The following is a 20,230-nucleotide window of genomic DNA, read 5'->3' on the forward strand; positions in this document are numbered from 1 at the left end:
TACCTATGGGGGTGCTTCAATTTTATTGGCCGCCGTAAAGTACTCACGCTTATCTTAAGAAAATAAACAGCTCGAATTCCCTTGGTGTGAAGGATATTGAGAAATGAAAATAACTTTAACGCTGTCAACCTACATATTATCTACATACATTCAAGGTAAGGTACCTGTGGGTTATGCACTGCCTGACACATATTTCTGCGAAAGGACTTTGTTTTGTATTACTGGTAGAGATTATAATTCATTGTACTAATTACTTACATATATGTCATAACATCACTCGGGACATAGGACTAGGACACCCGTAATTGGGGTACCTAAATTAAGTCTGTTCAGTTTAATAAAGTGTGTACAAAATTGCAGCTCATTCACCTGCCGTTGTTCTAGGGTGTAAAGTCATCCAAGAATGAAAAGCGTTTTTGACTCAAATCGGGCTTAGTCTCGCATATATATACGATTTTCAATATATTTCTTTGTATATTTCGATATCATTTTGCATAGTTCTCTGTTGATAATGATTTCAAATTTTATTATTTCAGGTTTTTGGACCTCAATGTAGCTCCTTTAAAGTTTTCACACTCATATCGATTTGATATCGATTATTATATGTATATAACGAGATCAAACGAATAATTGAAAATTGATTGTTCATTTTCTATTTGTAACCGGCATTTTGTTTGTGGAGACGGACATTGTAAAATATTATGAAATAAAATCTTGAAATCTTGAATCTTATGTGTAAAGATATGATTTTGATGTGTTGGTGGTGCAAGACATACTTTTCAATCTTTGCAGAGCAACATTATTTGGGAGATTTAAGATGGTTGTTGAGAGGTATCACTCTAGGGAGGTTAATATAATTGTGTCTTACTCTGAGAAGATTTGATACTGTCTTTGTGAAGAGGTAGTTGGTCAACAGAGGGTCGTGTTGTAAAGGGTCCGCCATAGTTTACATCAGAGGCTGTTGCCTCACGTTTACACCATTACCCCCGGCTATCCGCATGCAATCTCAGAAGCCGTTCTTCCAATTGCATTATTATGTTGCTTTGCCCTTTACCATATTTTAAGTCCCACTACTAAGTGAGCGGATAGATATAAATTTGCCATTTGTTGGTTTGTCACACAGTCCCGCTGTCCCGCTGGTCGTCCGTACACTGACAAAATATTAGAATGTAGGAACATCTGTATCATATGGACATATTTCTAGTTCATTATCTATTTTCTCTAGCTGATGTAATTATTTGGTTCGCAGGAACAGTTTTGACAGTCCATCTACGAAACTGCAGGATGTTGTTCATTACCAGTCTGTGGATTCTAGATTTCTTCAACTTATTCCTTCTTTAACAGTTTATGTCATTTGCGGCTATTGGTCCAGTGAGGTGTGGTGTAGGAGTAACATTTGCGTACCATTTAAACATTGCGTTCGGTAATACTCACTAGTTCTAATAAAGCTAGTCCATTGCTTTGTCGATTGGTATTGTTTATTATTTCTAATTCTTTAGGATGGACCTTTTTATTTATAAAGGGTCGTCACGATTTAATTTTATTGCAATAAACAAAAACCGTTCTCATACAAACGGTATTAGACAAAATGTAAATCTTCAGCCTTGAATCAGGGTTGGTTTCCTGTCATTTTACGATCGCTAATGTGAATATAACAACCGCACCTGAGAAAGGAATTTCTGCCCAAATAAAGTTAAATAATCCTGTTCTAAACCTACATGCTACTTATCTTATAGAATGTTTATACAGTGACGTGCATTTCGCCGAGCGTTATCTCGCTCAAGACTTACAAGTAAGAGTACCGGGGACAACTTTGGAGATGTCATCATCAGTGTCGCGTGAATTGCAGTAATTAAAAATATTCTTGTCAAAGTTAAGCTTTCTTTGTGTCAAAAAATATTTTAGAAAAAAAAAGACAGGGAAAAATATTTTCTAAGCCTTTAAAGCGGCATATTTCACTGTAAGTATATATTTCTTTTAAATAGATAGTCTTTGAGTTGCGTTTCTTTGGTGTTATTTTAATTCAATTTATTTTCAAAAAATTTTATTACATATAATACTTTTATCATATACTTTTGCACTGTATTTCAGACATAGTGCAGGTGATTTATGATATTAAATATTAATAATAATACATGTACTAATACTTATACTAATACTACTACTACTAATAATAATAATAATGATAATATAATAATAATAATGATGATGAAAATATATAATAATAGCTATATATAATAATCATAATTAATGATAGTACGGTGTTTCATTGACAAACATCGTATTAAATATTTCTCACAATTTATTCAGAACGTTTGATTATTCTCCGTATGCGCAGTTTTACGCCAAAAAAAGTTAAAACTCTTATAGAATTTAAAAGTCTTTCATGTTTTCTTAAAGGCCCAGTATGCCTCAGAAATGCTTCTATTCTTATTCTTCAAAAGCTTTTCATTTTTTTGAGTACATTCATGGTTTCCAAAAACTTACTCATTAACCAATTATATGAACCATTTTTAAAAAATCTGTTGCTTTTTGGCAATAAGTACAGTAATAGTGATGAAGTATTTTGTATTGAAGTCAAAATGCTACACGTTGTTTACATTTTGCTACATTTACGACAATTTATTTCACATTTATCTCTATTTTCTTCAGGTAACAAGCATCTTACATGCTCTAAAACCATTATTTGAATATTTTAAAAAACATATTTGCCCTTTCCAGAAAAGTAAACACATTTTCGTTTCTGAGGCATAATGTGCCTTTAAGTATAATACCAAACCCTTAGCATGTGCTGGAGGTAAAACAATTCTACCCATGCGACCAGTGAAGACCAAGATCTTCCGGCACACACCTGCCGTCTGGTTTAGGTCTGCAGTGTTCAATTACTAGTATCATTTAGTAAATATTATTGTTTTTTTGTTGGTTTTTTTGTTTTTTGTTTTTTTTGTTGTTTCTATTTGTCTTTCTATAATCGATAGAAGTTTTGTCCAGATTGAAAAACTGATAAGTTCATATTTTGTGTGGTGAAGGATGGCAGGTTTTATCGCTCTCAGCGGTGGCCATGCATTGGCTATTGAACACCATCAACAAGCTTGATGTGTTCAAGTTTGATGTGTTCAAGTTTGAAGAGTAAAAACAGATCATGTCAAAGCGTCCTGAATAAATTCATAAGCATAAAAACGATTACATGTATAAGGATGTGGATACGAACATATTATACATTTATATGCAGCTTAACAACGTGAAAGAAAATGTTCAAATACGCATTAGAAATATGATAAAGATAAAACCATGTAAGAATTTCAAATTTGCTTAATGCTTTGAACTTTAGGCTTTTATTCATAACCAGTGCTTTGAACATAAGGGAATGTAATCCTGGTCAGTGCTTTGAACATAAAGCAAATGGTCAATGCTTTGAACATAAGGCAATATATTCATGGATAGTGCTTTGAACACAAGCCAAATTATTCATGGTCAGTGATTTGAACATGAGGCAATTTATTCATGATCAATGTTTGAACATGAGGCAATTTATTCATGATCAATGTTTGAACATGAGGCAATTTATTCATGATCAATGTTTGAACATGAGGCAATTTATTCATGATCAATGTTTGAACATGAGGCAATTTATTCATGATCAATGTTTGAACATGAGGCAATAAATTCATGGTCAGTGCTTTGAACATATCTCGGTGAATATCAGGAGATATACAATTATGAAACTTAAGATAAAGACCAGTTGCCAATCTAATTTGGCAAACGCATTTGTTACATGAGCTGTATATAGAAACATACCCGAAACTTTACTATGAATATCTCCAAAAATGTTCAAATATCAATTTATAAATGTCACGTTTGTTATCAAAATATTGATAAATGATTTACATGTCTAAGTTAAATCTGTATTCATTGAACGCCTTTCGTTTATGTGATTCAAATTGTTTGCGCAGACTTTTTGCTGAACTTTTAACCCTTACCCCTGCTGGAACCGAATGTTATTAGCTTTAACCACCGTTAGCCAGCACAGCCTGCAGCTCCGCGCACCCTGACTAGGCTCCATATTGTTGGCAGCCAAAACTCTTTCTGTATTTTTTATATTGAAATCCCTAAAACTTCAAATGGACCGTTCCAAATTCAAAATCAGGCTAATCCAATTTACAAACAAATAAAGCAGGTAAATTTATTACACATACATGCATTGTTTGATGAGCTTTAAATATATAAGGATCATTGCTTTATATACCTATCTATATGAATATATTTAAGTACTTTTCCCTTCCCACAAAACTTTTTTCTGGATACTGCGAGTTGAACAGTTGGCATAAACGATCATTTTTTGGGACTTATTTCTTACGGTAATGAGTTCGCCCTTTTCATGATATTTTTTAATTGTTGTTGTTGTTGTTTTGTCATCAAACACATAACATCTTGTAATACAAAAGTATGACACCATATAATTGTATGTATCTATTATTTTAATACGTTTCATTCATAAGAGTGACTACTTCACAGGTGATACTATTTTGTCTGTTATTATAAAAAATATTCCATTGACCATGCAATAATATGAAACCATATGTCAGGACTACATGATGTGCAAATTAATTTTTTTTTCTATCTAATGATATCGAGTATATATAAGTTACGTTTCAGATATCATATATACAAAAATGTACCATGTGACTATTTTTCTTCATTGGTACATTTACATGATTGTTTCTTAAACTTTATATCTAGTAAACTCGCATTGAAATTTAAAGGAAAAACGTTTGCAGAAACATTTACGACTCTATAATAAAATAATGATTTTCCTGACAATTACAATTATGTTGAAATCCTTTTGATATTTCTTGATGTACTAGTAGATCAAATACAAATGGCAAATTTATCTACATTAAAATCTACATAACATTAGCAAATTTCATTTTATGGCTCAGTTACTATAAAGTATAAACCCTTGACCTGCAACGATAGTTGAAATATACCACGGTGAGTTAATTAACGCGGTATATATTGTGGTTAGATTACCGAGCCGAAAGCGACTAGACTTTGCCACCAGAACAGAGCCAGGCCAGCTTGCATGCCCGTGCAGTCTGTCCAGGCTATATACTGTTGGGTGAACTATTTAAAAACTTCATCTAGATACTCTCAAACTTGATAATGTTCAGTTCTTGAAATGGAAGCTTGACAAGTCCATATGGGAAATTCAGCGTGCTAACAGTTAAAGACTTAAAGTATACAAACTTTATCAGCTAAAACATTTAGCGTTGCGGTGCACCGTATACAGCTAACGGTGTTTATACAACTTGCACGTGAGCTGTATACGGTGACTGTGCCATCATGAATACAGTTTTCCGTGAACTGTATACGTACTTTATCGTATAAATGGTGCATATCACCGTATATTGCTCATGTTATTATTAGATGTCAAAGATGTTGATAAAAAGTTATCACGTTTTCGTCTAGGCAGGATCATATAGAGCAACAAATTACTACGGCGTTACCGAGCTGTTTGAATATTTGATATTGCGTTGTATTGCTGTACTCGAATTGATTGAAATATTATATTTGTACGATTTAACGAATCGTTCATTTTTTAAGGAAACCAAAGAAAGAATCAAATAAATCGAAAAATGTCTATATATTTAGCACAAGTAAATATTTACAATACCTTATTATAAATTTAAAAACTAGATAATTTCAAACGACATCAGACATATTTAGTTCAAACACTGTTTTCCGAGAAAGAAGAATCAATTTTGTTTGTTTTATCAGCCGCCTTGTTCAAGTGTTTATATTTGCCACATCAAAGTACGATTCGAATGTCTCTAAATTGAACAATGTGGGCAGTAAAAGTGTAGTAAATCATGTAGAATGATCAATTAAATCGAACTGATCAATATTTACGAGTGTGTAGATAATAAATATGTGCAGAGATTATTCAAAACAATGTGCTGACGAAATATCTGTACGAAAGAACCTCAAACTTCACTTCCTCGTTTTAATAAAGCTGATAAGACCGTAGGTAAATATCAACTTTATTATGATTAAAGGCACATTACCCCTGAGAAAAGAATACATTTCTTGCCGTAGAAATGGTAAATACACGTTTTATAACGTTAGTATAATAGTTTAAGGGCGTGTTGAATGCTTATCACCACAAGAAAGTAGCACTGAATGTGAAATAAGATATGATAAAGTAGCCAATTGTGAACAAAGTAGTATTCCGATATCTATACTAATCACTAAATTATTATAATTGTACTATTGCCAGAAAAAGATGGCTCAGGTGATTGGCCAATGAGTTACATATTGAAAAACAATCGACAGAACACCAAAGGCAAAAGGCATTTGATAAATAAAAATAAAACCATTTCTGAGACATATTTGGCCTTTAAGATAAAACATAACAAAACTATGATTAGCTTTATTAATATCACACATGTACGTGTCCGTCTTTCAATCTGGATAAAACCATACACTATTTAAGTGAAAATTTCAAAATACGCACTGTGAACAGTGAACAGTGAAGACCATGAATACTGGCATAAAAATTAAAGGAACTCCACTGAGGTTAATAAGCCTAAAAACATTAAATTTTAATTTTTCACATAGATCATTACGAGCTATTAAAACAGAAATATAAATAAAATAAAACTAAGAAAAATACAGTAAATACATTGAAAATCGTAACTATGTTTGTGCTATTCTCTGTCCGATTCGAGTGAAAGCGTTTAAACGCTTTTCAATTTTGAGTCATTTTTCACTATTATAATTATTATTTTGGAAAAACGGAACGAGCTAATGATCTGAACTTTTGCACATAAGTTATTAGTATAGATCTACACCAAGTAGAGTAATAATCTCAAAAAAATATGTCCAGTCCCGTCATGTCAAAAAACCTCAGTGGACTCCCTTTAAGTATGGTTTACTATAAATCACAAACTAATCAGCATGGTATTCTTTACACCAAAAGATAATATAACATGATTTACTATAAATCACATCATTTTACTTTATATCACAAGATCATGCATATTAATGAAGCATGGTTCACTATAAGACACATCTTCACTTAAAGCATGGTTTTCTATAAATCGCGAGATTTTGTAGCTGTAAATCATAAGGTCACGTAGCATGATTAACTATAAATCACGAGATCTTGTAGCTGTAAAACCTAAGGCCACGCAGCATTATTAACTGTAAATCACGATATATTGTACCTATAAAACATAAGGTCACGTAGCATAATATACTATAAATCACGAGACCTATAGCTGTAAAATAAATCACGATATCTTGTAGTTCTAAATCATAAGGCCACGTAACATGATTAAATATAAATCGCGAGATTTTCTAGCTATAAATCATAAATGCACGTAGCATATACTATCAATCACGAGATCTTGTAGCTGCAAATTTTAAGGTCAATTTGTATGATTTACTATAAATCACGAGATCCTGTAGCTGTAAATCATAAGGCCACGTAGCATAACATACTATAAATCACGAAATCCTGTAGCTTTAAAATAAATCGCGAGATCTGTAGTTCTAAATCATAAGGCTACGTAGCATGATTAACTATAAATCGCGATATCTTGTAGCTTTAAACCATAAGGTCACGTAGCATGATAAACTATAAATCACGAGATCCTGTAGCTGTTAATTTTAAGGTCAATTCGTATGATTTACTGTAAATCACCATATTTTGTAGCTGTAAATAATAAGATCACGTAATATGATTTACTATAAAGCACGAAATCTTGTAGCTGTTAATCATAAAGTCTCTTAGCTTGATATACTTTAAATCACGAGATCCTGTAGCTGTAAATTTTAAGGTCAATTTGTATGATTTACTATAAATCACCATATTTTGTAGCTGTAAATAATAAGGTCACGTAATATGATTTACTATAAAACACGAAATCTTGTAGCTGTTAATCATGAAGTCACGTAGCATAATTAACTATAAAACACGTCATCTTGTAGTTGTAAATCTTGAAGTCACGTAGCATGATTTACTATAAATCACGAGATCCTATAGCTGTAAATTTTAAGATCAATTCGTATGATTTACTATAAATCACGAGATCTTGTAGGTGTAAATCATAAGGTCACGTAGCATGATATACTGCCTGTAATATAAATCACGAGATCCTTTAGCTGTAAATCATAAGATCACGTAGCATGATATTCTGTAAATCACGAGATCCTGTAGCTGTAAATTTTAAGGTCAATTTGTATGATTTGATATAAATCACGAGATCTTGTTGCTATAAATGATTAGGTTACGTAGCATGATTTACTATAAATCACGAGAATTTGTAGCTATATATCATAAGATTTACTATAAATCACAAGATCTTGCAGTAAACAATCATAAGGTTACGTAGCATGATTTACTATTAATCACGAGATATTGTAGCTATAAACCATAATGTCACGTAACATGATTTAATTTAAATCACGAGATTTGTTGCTACAAATCATAAGGTCACGTAGCATTTTTTACTGTAAATCACGAGATCTTGTAACTATAAATCATAAGGTCACGTTGCATTATTCACTATAAATCACAAGATCTTGTAGCTATAAATTCACCAAGCATGATTTACTTTAAATCAGCCGGTAAGGTCGATATCATTAGATAAATTATTTTTGTTGTTACATGCTAGTAGATAAGTTATCGGTGATTCAAATACATTCAGATAAGACAACAAAATATTACTTACATATTCATTTACCCTTTGCATATTGAGAAAATGGCGTCCGCTGAAATGTCGTCTGCTTTCGTTTTTGAACTTTAACCAATTTTTTCGGGGAAAAAAACGCAATAAAGTGGTGTAACTGTCAAAGGATTTGGTAACTGTCAAGACGCTTTTGTTCTCGTCAACTGGCCTGGTACCAAACAGTTTGCAAAAACTTTTGTGATTGTGATGAAATTTTCTATATTTTTTCTAGGTTGAAGATCGGTGTGTAACCATGGAGTTTTCAAATGTAATCAGCGAAAAGGAGAAGGAAGCTCAAGCTCAGTTTGGCAGTTCCGGGGTGACCTTGACCCCCACTATAAAACAACCTGCAGAAGTCAAAATGTCAAAAGCGCGAATTATAAAGAACCTATTGGTAGTCAGTTTCGGATTTTTGTGTCTTTTCACATCTTTTAACTCACTGGCTAACCTCCAGAGTAGTTTGAACAAAGACGATGGTCTGGGTGTAGGAGGGCTTTCTGTCATCTACGGAGCCCTTGTTGTAAGTTGCATGTTCACGCCACCGTTTATCATCGGCAGACTTGGTTGCAAGTGGACAGTGTTTGGTTCCATGCTTTGCTATATTCTTTATATGGGAGCAAATTTTTATGCCATATGGGGCACTATCGTGCCATCAGCCATAATTCTTGGTTTCGGCGCCGCGCCACTTTGGTCGGCTAAGTGCACGTACCTCACGGAAACCGCCACGTGGTACGCTCAACAGACTGGTGCAACTGTTGACGACATCATCAATAGATTCTTCGGTGTTTTCTTTATGCTTTTCCAGTCTGGTAAGAATCTTATTTTGACATTTAACGCCCAATATAGACACTGATTTTAAATAAGATAGAATCTCAACAGTTAAAGATCCTGTAACACATTTTTTATGGTTTTAAATCATAAATATGATGTTCAAATTTAGAGTTATCAATATTTTAGGTTCAAAAAAGCATTAGTTATAAAGATATTACCGAATTTAACATTTCATGTGAATAAAGGGAGGTAATAAAATATTTTCTGTAAAGTTTAAGTCAAATTTTACAATAAGAAATGAATGCACATATTATACTGATTACATATAATATGCACATAAATTTGCAGTACATATTTTACATATTGTTCGATGTTTGAAAATTGTTTTATTTTGCATAATTATGTACACATATAAAGTCGAGTAACTCATACACCTAATTTTGATAACATGTATTTTGTATTGAAGAGACACAAGTAGGTTCAATATGTAGAAGAGGAAATAATTTTACATATTTAAGATTTTAAACAATGACTTAACTTACAAAATAAAATATCATAATGGAAATAAGGTCATTTGAGCTAGTGATTAATTGTAATAACGTGCTGAAAGCGGAAGTGATAAGCCTTTGCCGCCATTAGACACTGTTAGTCGTCTGCTTTTCCGTACAGTCTGACCAGAATCTTTACTGTCGCTGCATGACATTTAAATTTCACCTTGATATCCCTGGTATATATAATAGACAGTCTCAAAATGGAAGCTGGGCAAGTCCATTAAAGAACTTTAGCAGATTTAGGTTCTTTTATAATTCTTATTGTGAAATTCATTGTTTCGAGTGATTTGCAGTTAGACTACATTATGTTCGTTTTCAGTTTTTACAGGATTGGAACACTGCTAACTGTGCTCCTTTTAACGTTTTGACCGCGTTCCATTCATAGAGGATATTAAATGAGTATAAGTTCAATACTGAATTTATTGCACGAGTTGAATAAAATTATTTTATGCTAGCCTCTGGCGAGCAAAATATTATTTTATTCAACGAGTGCAATAAATTCAGTAATGAAGTTACACGAATTTAATATTCTATTTATCACATACCCAAAATAAAGACCGTTTAAGGTAAAATAAGAGTCATTTTTCATTGACGCTTCTATAGTATAACGCTAGCATTTTAGCGCGTCTTTACACTGTTTGAATAACGCTAATGACGTCACGTCAAAATATATGCACGGCCGTGTAATACCATATTTACGGAGTCGCAAAATCGGCACGGGTGTGTGATAAAAAGTATTAACTGTGTTCCATTCAAAGTATTGACTGCGTTCCTTTTAACGTATTACCTGCGTACCTTTTAACGTATTGACTGCATTCCTTACGTATTATTAATTGTGTTCATTTTAACGTATTATAACTACTTTCCTATTAATTGTGTTCCTTTTATCGTATTTACTGCGTTCTTTTCATCAAAGCGAATAAGTATAATTGTATAATATTAAAATAGAAGTACATGTACATGTATAAACTTTTTGTTTGACACGTACTTTAGTACACAAGTCAACACAAGTCGTAAATTCCTCTTCACGGTGGTGTAGCGATAAGAGATCTAGAACTTTTCGATACGGCAAAAGGAGATAAAAAAAAAAACTTGTTTTAACATCGTAAATATTTTTTAGATAAATGAATGTACAAAAACCGATAAAGACTCGCTATAATTCTTAATTCTAATTTAACGTTTTTGGAATGAAAGAGGTTTGAAAGAATTTGGTCAAGTCAATTTTAATAAATTTCTTTGGTTTCATTTACTCTTTGTGAAGTATTGTTTCAACGGCAAAGTAAACTCGTCCGCTTAAAAACGTTTGCTACAGTTTTTGTTCTAAAATGAAACCCCGTTTCATAAAATTTATTTAACTTGTGCATGATATTAAAACAGTAACATTTTAGGCTAATAGAATAGGGGTCACGAACCTCGCTTTTTAGTTATCGATATGTGGATTTTTTTCTTATTATTTTATTTTATTTATTTATTTCATTTTATTTATTTTATTCTTTTTTTGCGGTTGTTATGAAAAGGTTTCTATTCCGACACCAAGTATCTCTATAAGGACTGGAGATTTGTAAAAAAAAAAACATAACAAGGAGTTGCCAAGTCGTCTGATGCCAAATCGCCTGATTGTTCTTATATACATGTATGTCCCCTTGTTTATTGTCCAAGACAAATGCAATCTTAATTCCGGTTTATCCTAAGAATATCTTATCATTCTATTGGCTACACAAACCAAACTTTTTTTTATCTTAGTAAATAAATTGTTATAATTGTTTATCATTGCTATCCAGGTCAGATATGGGGCAACTTAATATCGTCACTAGTGTTCCATGAGGCCGATAAAGGAAACATCACTTCGGAAGACCTTAAACAATGTGGAGCTAACTTTTGTCCATCGTCGGACGAGAACAACACTAACCTTGACAAACCACCTATCGAGAAGGTATTTCTAAGATCAGTCTTTAAAGCATCAGTCAATTGTATCTCCACAAACACCATATGTACTAGCGGAGATTAGGGAATATTTATGGCTATTTTGGCGCCAAAACAAAAACTCCGCGCGGCGACAGCCGATTGGTAAAAAATCGACATACGTATTTCTAAGGCTATCTAAGGCTATGCCTCATGGATGGTGGCAGGAATGAGGGCTGAGGAAACAATTGACTAGTGTATACAATTAAAAGCTTGAGAGCAACCAAGTTTAATCCGTGTACCAAAATACACAAACTGCTAGACACACATAAAGTAACTTTGTTTGAAAGCACATTTTCCATTAAATTCTTGCAGAAAGTGTTTTGGTATAGTAATATTTCTGTTAACATTTGTCTTTTTTGGCCGGGCATATACAGTATATGAAAAAGGAGCCAATTTAAACCATAATTATTTATAACTTAATCCAGTTGATCAAAGCATTGCTGAACATATTAATCTTTTAAATGTTAATTATGCTTTATTTTTCTCCAGGTGTATAAAGTATGTGGTATTTACATCGGTTGTGCTGTTCTTGCCGTCATTGTGATAGCTGTAGGCTTGGACCCGATCACTCTAGACAGGGAAGACGGAAGACAACGACAGTTCTCGTTCAAACTAGTATTGGGGACGGCCAAACATCTATGGAGGTCAAACTACCAGAAGCTTCTCGTGATTCTTACCATGTACAGCGGCATCGAGCAAGCGTTTGTCACCGGGGACTATACAAAAGTATGTCAACTACTTATATCTCTATTAACGTCTCCTTAAAACAAGTTACTTAAAATAAAATATGATAAGGATTGAATTAAAAATGTAAAAATATCATTGCATATTGGTCATTAAACAAATAAATGATCGAGTTGTACAATTTCAAAAGTGAAATACAAATTTTATACATATGCTTTGTTCAAACTCATTTGTGAATTTATGTATAAAGAAAAAAATATAATGTTTGAACTATTACCCTGTTAATTTGTATGTTTTTTGTAGTCTTTTGTAGCCTGTGCATTAGGTATAGAGGACATAGGCTTTGTGATGATATGTTACGGTGTTGTTGATGCCCTTTGTTCTTTCTCATTTGGAAGACTAGTGCAATTTGTTGGGCATACACCATTCTTCATATTAGGTGATAAAAACATTATTAAACATATTTCTTTTTTCTTTTCGAGATTATTGAATATTTAGTTCAGTTTTAAAGGACTTGTAATAACGATGCTGCACTCAATTCTTACTTTTGTTCGTATTTTATTTCATTTTGAAATATAAACAAAGAGCGGTAACAAATATCTATGAAAACGTACATTTTTTAAAAGTCCTTATTCTAAATTGTAATTGCAAAATGCATACTCGTGCATAAGTCTGGAGTTCTTTCCCCTTACGGTAACCAGACTTACTCGATGTATATAATCGGAACATTCTCGGCTATTATCTATAATCACTTGCGGAAAGGGCCGAAAAGTTGCGATTGTCATGCATAGTCACATTTAATGGGAGCAACTTATGGTATTTACTCTAAACCTTCTGGCGGCAACAGATTTCACCCATGTGTCCAGCACAGACCGATCAGCCGACAAATTATTATCGTATGAGCATGGCCTGCACTGTTTGCTATTCAGTCCGATCACAAAATTCACTTTTTTCCCTTCTAAATGATGACTGGTTTTGTCCAGATATGAAAGACGGACAAGTCCAAACCCAGTTTAAATATTAAGCGTGGTGAAGTTTCATTTCTTAAAATAAATAATTTTTGAAAACTTTATTTACTTTTTTGGATACAACATGCATGATTTAAATCATTTGTTGAATTGTTTCAGCGTTTTTGCTTCACGGTGGACTTCAGATAACGTTTCTTCTTTGGACACCGGACAACGAGAAGGTCTATCTGTTCTATATTTTTGCTGCATTATGGGGCATGGGAGATGCAGTTATACAAACGCAGATAAACGGTATAATGTTGTCTTTTTTAAACTTCTTTCCAAAAAAAAATTTCGGTCAAAAATAATATTGAAAAACAAAATTTCCAAAAACATTTCTGAATAAAAATAGAAAGAAAAAGTGGTTTCCGACGATGAAAAAAGAGCAAAAATATATTTTCTGAGACTAATTGTGCCTTTAAGACTCAAAAATATTCAAATACAAGCGTTTTTCACTCTACCTTTTCAGCACTGTACGGGATGTTGTGGACGAAGGACTCTGAGGCGGCGTTTGCAAATTACCGGCTTTGGGAATCTCTCGGATTTATCATTGCATTTGCTTGTCAAAACTTTCTGTGCACCGATGTCAAAATATACATTTGCATTGGCTTTTTGTGCGTCGGCATGTTGCTGTATGGCGTCGTTGAAATCGCCAATAGGCGTCATGATCCTAATAATCCAAAACTTAATACAAAACTGTAACTTGTACTTCTATATTTGAATAATGTTTGTGTTAAAGTACATATAACAGCTTAGAGCCACAGCCAAACGCGCTATTTATATCAACAATGAGCAAAAAGTCTATGTGGAGATAAACCTTAGTTAGTTTAAATGTTTTTTTGTGTAGACAAAAATGCATGTTCTGCTCAATATGTACTTGATTCCTTCATTTATCTGACCTTAGTAATGACATACATGTAGATGATATTGAATAAATTCGGGTTCAAAACTAAATTTATTGAGCGGGTTGGATAAAAACATATTATGAGAGCCTCTGTCAAGTTCAATAAATTCAGTATTGAATCTACACAAATATAATGTTCTATTTATCACATACCCAGAATAAGAACTGTTTACAGTGACAAAGAATGACTTTTTCATTGACGCGCATACAATATCGCTAACATTTAGCGCATCTTTAAGCGCAAATGATGTCACGTAAAATATATGCACGGCCGTGCATTGCCGTTTTTTTTTACGGAGTTGCAAAAGCAGCACGGGTGTGTGATAAAATTAGATAGACAATAAACAGCACTTGCCAAATTAAACGTGTTGTTGTGAAAGAACAACATTTAAATGAAAATAAAATCACCAATTATGTCTAGCTTAAACATTAAAGGACAACCACCGGCCGTTGACGTGCTGCCTCCAGGCTTATGCATCTAAGAGGACGAAACGCAATTGTTATTACATGTATGAGGTCAGATTATTTTGCTGAGTTTTTTTTTTTGTTTTTGTTTTTTTTTAAATGAGTAATTTTTTGTCACGATATTCAATGTCAGACATATCAAATGTTTAGTCAAGACATAGCTCTTTAAATTATAGATAAAGTGGGCGTAAGCTCAATATTTTACATATATGTGTGTTATATTGCGAAAGGAAATGATCATCACATTATACATTGTTATTATATTGGTATTGTTCACGCCTACTGAAACATGTATCAATGAAGATGCAGTTGGTTTGCTATTTTTGTATTATTTTGCAACATTTACTAAAAAATGCATTAGACAGTTTGTTTACGTTTTTTCTCTTACCCCGCACGGCCAACCCCCATCTTTGATGCAAAATATATATGAGCCGCGTCACGACAAAACCAACATAGTGGGTTTGCGACCAGCATGGATCCAGACCAGCCTGCGCATCCGTGCAGTCTGATCAGGATCTATGCTGTTCGCTATCAGTTTCTCTACTTGTTATAGGGTTTGTATAGGGTTTGATCAGACTGCGCAGATGCGCAGGCTGGTCTGGATCCATGCTGGTCGCAAACCCATTATGCTGGTTTTGTCGTGACGCGGCTCATATGATATACGAGTAGTAATTACAATCTCTATTGTCTCTATATTTTCCTACAAAGTTAACTGATTTTACATTAAATAATAAGCTGAAAAGTAACAAATAAATGCTTTAGGAACGCCTTTGAAAATGTAGAATTGTTAAATTAGAAATACATGTACTTTGTTTATGTCTCTCTCAGTTGGTGTGCTTTAAAAACAACTTGGAAGACTTGATTTTAACGTATAGTCATTTCATCAAAGAGGAGAGGACATTCTTTTGATGATATGATTCATGAACTTCATGTTATTTTAAGAAATATTATAATTTTCATTATATTTGTAATTGAAAACATTTCACAGGTTCATATGGAGTTTAACTCACCGTTCAAAGATAAATTGGTGAAGTCATCAGAATTATCAGCGAGATGGATAACGTTGCTGCCTTTCCTACAAATTTGGTCAATGCTAAAAATAACTTCAAACATACTAATTTAATGCAATGGACCTTGACTTTGACCACGAAGACAAAATAATAACACACTAGTAAGAGCCAACATAAAATATGAAATCAGCAAACAGCTAGATAACCGTTGTTTACATGAAAACTAAAAGCAGACACTAACCAATTGTAACGTCAAACACGAGGACGATAATAATCAACATAATGGCCAACAAAATTAAATTAAACCCCTGTAAGCTGCACACTGCTAACCAGCATCCAAACAACAGTAATTACACCTGCATACACACAACAACACCAACAAAATCAAGTTACATGCAAAAATAAACAATGAAAAGTACTAACAAACGCAAAATGTGCACATTTACTGTTGATAATAACTGACTCTTGCTTCATCCCTTATTTAAAACATTCTAGTTTGTAGCGTCAAATTCAATGTCGGAATGGTTAAACAGCAAAGGGTACATACAGTATACACATTTCGCCATGTAAGTGATACATACAAAATGGACAACAAAAAATAGTTTGGTTCATCTAACTGCAACTCGAAAGTTTACCAAGTCATTCTATGGAGACTCAGAATCATCCATTTCTTCCTCAATCAATGTCTTCCATCAGATAAATATTGGTGCTACAGCAACCACTACTACAGCTAAACTCATACTGCTATCAAATAAATTATAACCGGAACCGGAAACGGTGGCACCATCCGATTTATCCCATGTTTGCTGGTCATTGTTCCTGTTGTTGATTTTGTACTCTTTCATAAAATCATCAGTAGTTTGGACACAGGTATGAGCAAACTTATAAACCGATTTTCTGTCAGTGATGTTATTGTTGACGTCATCAATACACACTTTCATATCGCCAGATTCTGTATACTGTATGGACTCTTCGTGTAGCCTGTTTTCGATATAGTATTTTTTCTCGGATATTGGTACAGTAACCCTGTAGCACAAGTGGGTATTAAATAGTTGTATCATCATCAAAGATGAATCTAGCTCCGTGTATCCATGGATTGACTCTGGCATTGGCTTTAAAGAATACATTCCATTTAGAGAAGAAAACTTTGGATTTCTCGTCTGAGAAATCGATATTCTAAAAGCCTCCGATTCCGTGACAATGTCGACTGTGCAAATAGCATTCAAAAACTGCCCGAAAATGCCCATTATGTCATTGTAATTATTTGAACCAAGTACCACATTAAAGGACACTGCAAGGATATCGTAGGTGTTATCTATTTCCCAAATTCCCCATGATAATTTTACAAATAATGTCGCAGCAGTTTCAAAAATTCTTTTCATGTAATTGTTTCTAATAGTATCTAGAGTTTGCTGATCATATATCTGTGGTCGTCTGACATCTAACATTGCTGTATAGTAGGCACCGTATATGACAGAGAATGCGGGAAAGCAGGAACCTTGGTGAGGGTAGTAGTTCAACGGACATAACACACGGGCACATTTAGGCTGAAAAAGAAAGAGGGTGTTTTATTGGCACATTATTAGGCTGGTCAGCAGCAGTAGACTGGAAGTAGAGAGAAACAAGAAATAAGAATTTTATAATACATAATTTTATAGGGTTAGATATAAAAACTAACCTCGCCATGGCTTGAAATGATTTGAATGTAGCTAGGACCACAAGTGTCATCTCTGTCTGTTAAACCAGTCACACTCAGCACGGTTTCTCCTTCAGCTTCTTCAAAAAGCTTAACAGTTAAGTCCCGATTCTCTCTAAAGTACATCTGTAATCCATACTCTAATGGTTGCGGAATGTTAATATTACAATCAGAGACGAACGGTTTGTCCGAGCGACAAAGGTAACATGCGATATTTTTGTAAGTTTGAAACATTGTTACACTTGAAAAATGCTTTACAGGGAGGAGAAAAGATTTACAAATTTCTTGTAAAGATTTGTCCGAATCTGTAGGACACGTTTTGAAGTCCACTACGTCACATTTGTCAGATAGTTGATATCCTGTTTCTTCTGGAACAATTTCCATGCGGCAGTCTTTAGTTTTTGCTTCTGTGTGTATAAATGTTTTCACAAAGTCGTGCGGAGATACAGCAATTAGGTTAACTTGATGTGAATGCCGACAATACATTATCGCATGCCATTCTATGAAATCTTTTGCAAAATGCACTTCCTCATAACAACGGAAACAGTAATAATTTCTGTATGTTCTCAAAGTTTTCTTAGATGTTACTGGAATGAAAAGATCAGGTTCAAAAGTGCTGATATTACTAGGCTCCGCACATTTTCTATGTATTTCCACATCACGGAATTGTAGAGGACATCTTGCGATCATTTTGTATGCTGTGGACTTCCAGTCTGTTTTGATGTAATTTTGTCCGTTAGTTTCTATACACTTTACATGTTCATTTGTGTCTTGTGTCAGGTCTATATTTTTTAAACGCTCGGAAAATTCTGAAACATTGTAAGAAACGTACCTGCCTATTTTATTGAGTAGGTGGTAGTCTGGACAGCACGTGCCTAATTCCGTGCATTCCGCTTCACACGTGCACTCGCGACAACACGTTGTATTTTGAGATGGTGAATGTCGAGTCTGGAGTCTAAATGAGCAGAGAGATTCAGTGTGGCAGTGTTCTGCGTGTAGATCCCATAGTTTAACAAGCGGATTGATGTCGTCTGCTTCTTGGCGACGAACGCTTACAAAGATAACAATCGCACACAATAGTTTTGCCCTGTATGCCTGCATATCGGTCAAGTAAAAAGCAAAATTCTGTGACAAAAATCGTCTCTATGATGTAGTTATCTGAAGAAAACAAATATAAAACAATAAATAATCCAATGAAAGTAGGTCCTTTATCACCGTATTTCTTTTATCATATCACCGATTATGCATCCCTTGTCAGTATATTGTGATTTTGATATTTTTCGTCTCAAAAGCAAAATTCAATTGATGCGAAACATATTTGTAGTATTATCTTCTACGTTCTATATACAAATGTAAATCTTTAGCGAATGATCTATATGTAAAATTTCATATTTGTGCGCGAAATGCAATCTGCTTAGTTAGTGGTATATAGTACATACTATATAAGGGCGTGGTTTAAGTGAAAATCAATTCGCCAATGAAATTACGGGAAACGTCAAAAGTTTATTATAAGCATGTCAGGATATTGCTAAATTGATCTTTTGTATAATAATCATAATAATAATAATAATAATAATAATAATAATAATAATAATGATAATAATCACAATAATAATAATAATAAAAATAATAATAATAATAATATTAATAATAATATTAATAATAATAATAATAAAAATAATAATACAACGAAGGTAGCTTATTAATTAAAGATAACATTTATACTGTAAAATGTTGTTTTTCGTTGTTGTTTTTTCAACAAGACCTTCAATAAACATAAAAATAGACATATTACAAACAATCATAAAGATTACAACATTCAGTACATCTTAACCAACAAAGAAGACAGACATAACATTATAGTGTAGTATATGTATATTGTCTACAATTAATTTTTTCGTAATATTAAATGTTTGAAATGTGATTTAAACAATTTAAGACTTGTAGAATTTTCTTATTTCTAAATATGTATACACAGATACAGGACATCCAGATTAGCATAACCATCTTAAAGTTTTCTAACTTCCATACACACATGAAGGTAACGTAAAATGCTGGCGTCAGCAATGTTTGTTTATTGATCTGAGCGGTGTTTATCGGCCACCGATTTTGAGTCTTGTTACGTATAGGAATTTCCTATTTAGCCTGTAGTTGTTAATTTTGTCGCACAAAGGTACAGAAGAAATATCACGAATCATATTAGAATTTAAGTCTTAGTATATTAATAGGTCAGGCACTCACATTGATATTTCCATAGACTTATATTATAAGAAATGGTCCCTAATCCTACCTTAAAATTAAGTTTTCATGCTAAAGAGGTGATTTCCCTAGCAGAATGAAATGCCTGACACATAAAAATGTTCCTGTTATATAGGGGTAGCCAACCAATTTTTTTGCAAAATGACCCCCTATTTCATTGAATTTTCTGCTGAGGACAGGACTGAC

At 33.3% G+C, this 20,230-nt stretch overlaps 1 protein-coding gene across 1 annotated transcript; it reads left to right on the plus strand.

The window, feature by feature from the left end:
* Positions 1–1,745: 1,745 nt before the first annotated feature.
* LOC132721448 (protein unc-93 homolog A-like) lies at positions 1,746–15,446 on the plus strand. The gene is made up of 7 exons (XM_060705755.1): positions 1,746–1,960; positions 8,965–9,541; positions 11,836–11,987; positions 12,509–12,745; positions 13,007–13,142; positions 13,831–13,962; positions 14,180–15,446. The coding sequence occupies exons 2-7, from the start codon at positions 8,986–8,988 to the stop codon at positions 14,410–14,412; spliced, it is 1,446 nt and encodes a 481-aa protein (XP_060561738.1). The 5' UTR covers positions 1,746–1,960; positions 8,965–8,985; the 3' UTR covers positions 14,413–15,446.
* Positions 15,447–20,230: the final 4,784 nt, after the last annotated feature.

This window comes from Ruditapes philippinarum, unplaced genomic scaffold, assembly GCF_026571515.1.
Source record: "Ruditapes philippinarum isolate M1 unplaced genomic scaffold, ASM2657151v2 ctg1766_1_1_1_1, whole genome shotgun sequence".
NCBI classification, from domain to species: domain Eukaryota; kingdom Metazoa; phylum Mollusca; class Bivalvia; order Venerida; family Veneridae; genus Ruditapes; species Ruditapes philippinarum.

Excerpts from the sequence above, each read along its gene's own strand:
- LOC132721448 (XM_060705755.1), top strand. The coding sequence starts at position 8,986 with ATGGAGTTTTCAAATGTAATCAGCGAAAAGGAGAAGGAAGCTCAAGCT. Across the intron at positions 11,988-12,508 it reads ACAAACCACCTATCGAGAAG|GTGTATAAAGTATGTGGTAT; the intron begins GTATTTCTAAGA and ends ATTTTTCTCCAG. Across the intron at positions 13,143-13,830 it reads TACACCATTCTTCATATTAG|CGTTTTTGCTTCACGGTGGA; the intron begins GTGATAAAAACA and ends GAATTGTTTCAG.